The sequence below is a fragment of the Sceloporus occidentalis genome, unplaced genomic scaffold, assembly GCF_023333645.1.
Source record: "Sceloporus occidentalis isolate IW3139 unplaced genomic scaffold, rSceOcc1.0.p SCAF_6, whole genome shotgun sequence".
Taxonomy (NCBI): Eukaryota; Metazoa; Chordata; class Lepidosauria; order Squamata; family Phrynosomatidae; genus Sceloporus; species Sceloporus occidentalis.
In genome coordinates this window covers 59,053,373-59,060,039 of record NW_028316986.1, presented here as the reverse complement: position 1 = coordinate 59,060,039, position 6,667 = coordinate 59,053,373, and the positions used below count along the sequence as shown (strand labels likewise).

At 38.4% G+C, this 6,667-nt stretch overlaps 1 protein-coding gene across 1 annotated transcript in view; it reads right to left on the bottom strand.

The window, feature by feature from the left end:
• Positions 1 to 4,741: 4,741 nt before the first annotated feature.
• The window catches only part of MEMO1 (mediator of cell motility 1), a 34,635-nt gene continuing 32,709 nt past the window's right edge, over positions 4,742 to 6,667 (bottom strand). Inside the window, exons 8-9 of the mRNA XM_089529789.1 lie at positions 6,462 to 6,566; positions 4,742 to 5,378 (exon numbers count right to left, since the gene is read on the bottom strand). Coding sequence (XP_089385915.1) covers positions 5,247 to 5,378; positions 6,462 to 6,566 — 237 coding nt within the window. The 3' untranslated portion in view covers positions 4,742 to 5,246. The remainder of the gene's footprint in view (positions 5,379 to 6,461; positions 6,567 to 6,667) is intronic.

The window sequence follows — 6,667 nt, the reverse complement described above, 5'->3', positions numbered from 1 at the left end:
ATACGTTTTTCAGTTATCATAGCTAGGGTTGATGGGTGATCCTTACACATTATTTCACATGGCAACCCTAGTAATAACTGCAGGGAGTGAGGATTGGGGATTGGGAAGGGGCTAATTTTGAATTTTTATTGTATTCTGTATTTTTATTGCTGTAACCCACCTGGGTTCCTTGTGATTGGGCGGGCTATAAATAAATAATTTGTTGTTGTTGTTGTTGTTATTAACCCAAGTCACAGAAGAGGGTGGAAATAGTGAAACCACATGAATCTGATTAAAATGCTTAAGTCCAGCAGGTAAATCCCAGTGGACAGAATGATGATGGTGAAACAAGACATTTGTTTGCTTGGGAGAATGTCAAATTCAGGAGCTGAACAACGGATTGGGTTAAAAGGGGGGATCTAGGGTTACTGAAGGAACTGGAGACAACCAACAGGAGATGGGTAAGCAGAAATTCAAGGGAAGGATGTGAGGTAAGTAGATCCAAAGGGAAAACAAATCCCCCAGAGAAAAAGATGATCTAGTGAAAGCCCAATATAGGGCTCGAAGACAGGCAGGGAACATGTTTTTAGTGAAGAAGGAAATAAACTTTGGAATAATTTGAAGTGCAAACTAAGGGCCAGGAACGATGCTGTATGACAAGAGCATACTACAAGATCATGAAGAAATAAAAAAATGTTGGATGCAATACACATGAGAGTTATATGAAAGGAAGATCTGCATAATTTCAACTTAGACAATGAGGAAATTAAAATAGTTAAGGATTTCTTGTATCTTGGATCAAACACTGATCAGAATGAAAACTGCAGCCAAGAACTCAGAATAAGACTAGGAATGGAAAAGGAAGCTATAAAAGAACTACACAAAGACCCTCAAGTGTAATGACATATAACTGAACACTAAAGTTAGAATTGTCCAAGTCACTGTATTCCCCATTGCCACGTATGGATGTGAGAGCTGGAGAATCATAAAATCATAGAGTTGGAAGAGACCGCAAGGGCCATCCAGTCCAACCACATTCTGCCATGCAGGAAATCCAAATCAAAGCATCCCCGACAGATGGACATCTAGCCTCTGTTTAAAGACTTCCAATGAAGGAGACTCTACTACATTCTGAAAGAGTGTGTTCCACTGTCCAACAGCCCTTACTGTCAGGAAGTTCCTCCTAATGTTGAGGTGGAATCTCTTTTCCTGTAGCTTGCATACATTGTTCCGGGTCCTGTTCTCTGGAGCAGCAGAAAACAAGCTTTCTCCCTCCTGAATATGACATCCCTTCAAATATTTAAACAAGGCTATCATATCACCTCTTAACCTTTTCTTCTCCAAGCTAAATATGGAGAGTGGAGAAAGCATATAGAAAAATCAATTCTTTTGAGATATGGTGCTGGAGATGCGTGCTGGGATATAGTGGATAGCCTAAAAGACTAACAAATAGATCCTTGAAAAGATCAAGCCTGAACTCTCCCTGGCAGCTGAGATGATCAAGATGTCATACTTTGGCCACATCACGAGAAAGCACAACTCATTTGGAAAGGCAATAATGTTAGGTAAGGTAGTAGAAGTGGAAAACTGCATGCCAGATGGATAGATTCATGCTAGGGAAGGTAGGAGAAGAAGGTGGATATATTCAATTGGGGGGTCATGGGCCTTAATTTATAGTAGAGCAGGACAGAGGGTCCCTGGAGATGTCTCATTCACAGGGTCACCATGAGTTTGGGTTAACTTGGTTAACATGATTTAAAATAAATACCTGAAAAACTCTAGTTCTGCCCAACTTAAACTTGCTCAGCAATCCTTTACATTGCATGATGCCATGTGATGAGAAAATACTTACACCAAGACAGGTTTTTAATGTTTTGAATCATAGTGAAAACCTGAGCATAGAACACTACCTGGCTGTTCTGCATGCTGGCATTAATGCTGAGGCTCATTCCATTCCTGATCTGCCAGAGGATATGATCTGCCAACATCTGGAGTGCCTGGTATACTACAGTATTCTGATTATTTCTGCTAGTTTGAAACCTGCTGCAGTACACTTTTAAGAGTATCTTTCTAGATTATTATGATACAGGTCCAATTGCTAAAAACAATGAAGTGTGATGTGACTTTAAAGACACTTTATAGACTGCAGATCCAGCTGAAGTCCTCAAAAGCTTATCCTAAATAAAATCCACATCTTTAAATTGCCACAAGTTTTTCTTCTGGCTTGCTGTGGCAAACCAACTGCCTGAAAAGTGCTAGTACATTTATAAAAGAACCTTGCCTGCTAACTTTTTAAAATTTCTAGTCACTGAGGCATTGCTGCTGCTGCTTGAAAGGATGTGATCTTTATTTCCTTGCGCTTCAAATGTTGGCAGATTTGAGAGCAAAGTAAAAGCATTTCATGCCAATGTCCAGTTGGCTTATGTACAGTGTCAGCTGCTATCTAATCAGCTCTTGGTAAAACTTCTTTTTCAAGAGCACTTAAGTCATCCAGTAACAAACTCTGTGACAGGCAGGAATAAATAATCTGCAATGAAAGGGCTATAGTTTTGTTTTTTAAAGAAATACAGAAGCTACAAAATTTAAACATTTTCTAGACCTCCATCAATTTACTTTGTTAAATTTAAAGTTCTATGATAAAACTATGCAAAGGTGTGTATTTAGACAGTGCCTTCTCAAACAAAAAAAAATTAAATGAAACATTTTAGAAACTGGTTCCATTATGCTTTAACCCTTGTTACCAAACTTACTCAACTTATATACTGCATCTTTCCAGCAGCCATATTTACACTGTTTAATAAAAAAATATTATTGAAAAATAAGCTGTATAAAGGTTCTCTGAACTTTCCACAGGAATCTATTTCTGCTAATGCAGATTGATTTATTCAGATTGCAAAAACTGTTTTACAGACAATTCTTCAAGCAGCCAGTATTAATACCAGAATAGTACTCCTGTAGAGTCTGAGAAACACACAATAGTCTTTCTTATACACGGATTTTTTATCCACGGATTCAAGCATACACGGTTTGAAAATGTTCAAAAAAGTATAAATTTCAAATATCAAACCTTGATTTTCCATTTTTTATAAGGGACACCATTTTGCTATGTCATTATATTTAATGGGACTTGATCATAGAAGAATTTTGTTATACATAGGGGATCTTGGAACCAAACCCCAGCGTATAACAAGGGCCCACTGTATAAGAATTAACAACAGGCTTAAGAGGAGAAATATGCACAAATGCAGTTAGATGTACTTTCAGTCAGGCTGAACCGGTAACAACTTAAGGCTAAACATCTAAGAGAGAAAAGAAATAAACGTGAAATTGACTATGTGGAAAAATCATATTCTTTGAATTGTGGAAGCTCTTCCATAAGTTTCAAACACAGAATGAAATGAAGTTGTATATTTCATTATCAACCAGTTCTATTCTGTTTGCAGTTCCATGAAGTGCTAGCTTTAAACTACAGTACTGGATCAAAGAAAGATGTTCACATTATTGTTGTTGTGTGCCTTAAGGTCATTTCTGATTTATGGTGACCCTAAGGCAAACCTATCACAGGGTTTTCTTGGCAAGATTTGTTTAGAGTGGGCTGACATACCAAAATATATTTTTACAGGATTTTTTTTTAAATCAGACTGCTTGCGGAACAATATGTACTATCAGCACTACATTTATTAGAGGAGAATGGATATGTCACAGATGGAATTAAGAGCCTGTGTAAACGAAAATTGGATTATTTTTAGCTGTTATCTGAAAGGAGACAAAGCTAGATTGAGTAAAGTGGGTTTACATTAGTTTTGGAAAGTTGTTTCCATTAACAGTGAAACCAAACAACAACCAAGGCAAGTTAGATCAGGTCAAAGAAACTGGAATAGTATCTGGCCTTGGAGCTGAGGTATACCATACAATATTCACAGTTTTGTTACTCTGAAAATAAAGAGCCATTATTTGAGCAAGATGCCTCCCATATTACTTCCAAGGCTACTTGAATCACCAATTCAGACACCACAGAAAGCCACGTAAACAGGCAAAATATAAGCAGGCACAAGCCAAGCCTGTTCTCAAGAGTGGCGTCCCCTGTAGGCCAGATGACACTGGTGATATGGCCATGCCCCTATCCCATGACAACCTTGGGATTCTAGCTGATGTGTTGAGCTGAATTTTTCCAACTGGTTCTTCAAGAAGGAACAAGGCTCTATTGCCCTGGCATCGTGGGGAAGTGACACATTCCCAGATACTGCTTCCAGAAGCGTCTAGGTGCACTAAGTTCCCCACATCCCTTCTTCACATGGAATGATGGACAAATGAAGCACTCTCAGATTCAGGAAGTGCTTACCATGTGAGAGAGGAAATCGCTGTGATTAGTGACTTGAGATCTAGGGAATCTTTTTCCTGGCTGGAAAGGGACAAGGTTTTGATGGATGCAGAACAAGGATCCAGATCTTTGATAGGTCAGATTGGATTAGAGCACCAGAAGTTTCCTTCCTTTGCATTTAAGAAAACAGGATTCATAATGGTTTATAAAGTAGAGATGGGGTTGGCCATCCTGTTTCAGAGACAGCATCAAACACATCTAGCCAGAAAAGTGAACAGTGAGGGAAAGCATGAATTCCAGTCTAGTATTTGGAAGGATAAATTATTCACTTCTGCTTCAAAGAAATCACACATGGAAACTTAAGAGAAATGAAGAGCTAAAAAAAATGCATATAGAAAATTGCAAGCCAGCAAAAAAATCACCACACAGCAATTTGGTTTGTGCAGCCCTTTATTAGCAACTAAAATAGAAGATATTTGTTGTACAACACGGGTAGTAATTGACTATACTGGGAGTTTTATTATATTCTAATACAGGATCTTTTATAAATGCATCTTTATTAAAAAGCTTCCACCCTTTTCTGTTTACAACTTGCAAAACTATTCTGAAAGCAGAGTACATGTGTGCTCAGGTCTGCAGAGTGCAAATCTGGGATGTGGTAAATGCTTTACATGTTGTATCTGCAAGGACCGTCTGCCACCATACCTTTATAGCCATTGGTTTTTAGAAGTCACAACATTTTGACACCAGCCTTCCTTCCCTTGTCCTAAACAAGAAAGCATTTTAAAATGAGTTGTAACTAAGGAAGGACTACACCTACTAGAAAAAAGAAGAGTTCTATTAGTTTGAGGTTTCAGTATACCCAAAGACCAGGAACTGCATCTTTGTAAGGGCAAAGCTGGGACCCCATTGAGTGTGCAGGTGTCATCCCTGAGCAGTCAGAGGTTCAGTGGACCATCAGTGCTCCTGCTGCGTAACTCACTGAGCTGTCTTGCCAGTTTCGACATTGGCTTGACTGAGCATAATTCAAAAATGAGAAACTCATATTCATTCCATTCTTCTGGAGCTCTGTGATAGCCTAGAGAGGTAAAAACAAGATTCACATTTTTATAAAGGGACTTTTAACAGCACTCTGAGTTCTTTCATACATCCATAATGAGTATTGTCAAAGAGGCCATTAAAGCAATTCCTACCAGTTCCTAAAATGTGTCATCTCTTATAGAAAATATTTGCTTCCCTTTCACATTGTGAAAGATGATACATGCAAAGAAAAAATTAAGCCAAACAGAAGGTCTTTTTGGAGCAGAGGAGGATATCTCTGGAGAATCAGAGGGGCATTTTTAACCCCCCCCCCCCGACTCCTTGGTCTATGCCTGCTCTTTCTAGCAAAAGTGAAAGTGATCAGAAGACTACCTTTGGAGCAAGGGGAAGAAGGTGTTGCTTTTTAAAGGGGAAGTGGGCTTGCTCTATAGAAGTGTGTCCACTTGTGACTCCTAGAGGTGCAATTCTCTATTATTATTTTAAGGGTGTAAATAAATGACTATACAGATGGCCTGAAGATTCCCACTCATGTTACTGACAAGAGATGGTCAAAGGCAACTTCTGTAAAACTGTTACTTCTCACACAACTCATCAGAACTAATAGGAATAGCAATAGCAAGTACATTTCTATACTGCTTAACAGTAAACTAACACTCTCTAAGCAGTTTACAATGTGTAAATCAATTGCCCCCAACAAGCTGGGTACTCATACTGACCTAGAAAAGGCTGGAAGGCTGTATGTAAACCAAAAGCCCTAATCCAGCATTAAGTTTCAACCCCAAACTGTGCCCAAACCATCCAAATGAGGAAGAAGAAAACTGGGTGACAACAGAGCTTGGAAAGTTACTTTTATTAAGAGATACAATGCTGTGCTGAAACTATCCACAACTGAGCAATGGCAAGAAGATGGTCAGGCACTTTACCATGGCTCAGTTATAGATGACTTCAGCATGTCTTTATAGTCTTTCTTGTTAAATGTAACTTTCCAAGCTCTCTCAGGCTATGCCAAGCATATTTCCATAGGCCTAAGTAATAAGAGACTTCAGCTTGTATATTACATCATGGTGTTCTGTATTTTTACAACTGCTGCATTTAAGCTTCATTTAACAACTATACTTACATTTAATAAAACCCCAATTGGATGTCTTCCACATATTGTATTATGGTATTTCTTCAAGTAATTGCTAAAGGACACAGGGTCAAGCTGTTCTATAATGCTCATACCCTAAAGAGAACATCAAGAAATGGTTAATTATTAGGACTGCATTTATCAACCAGCATTTATATCATGTCAAGCATGATTTCTCATTAAGCATTTTTTTTTTA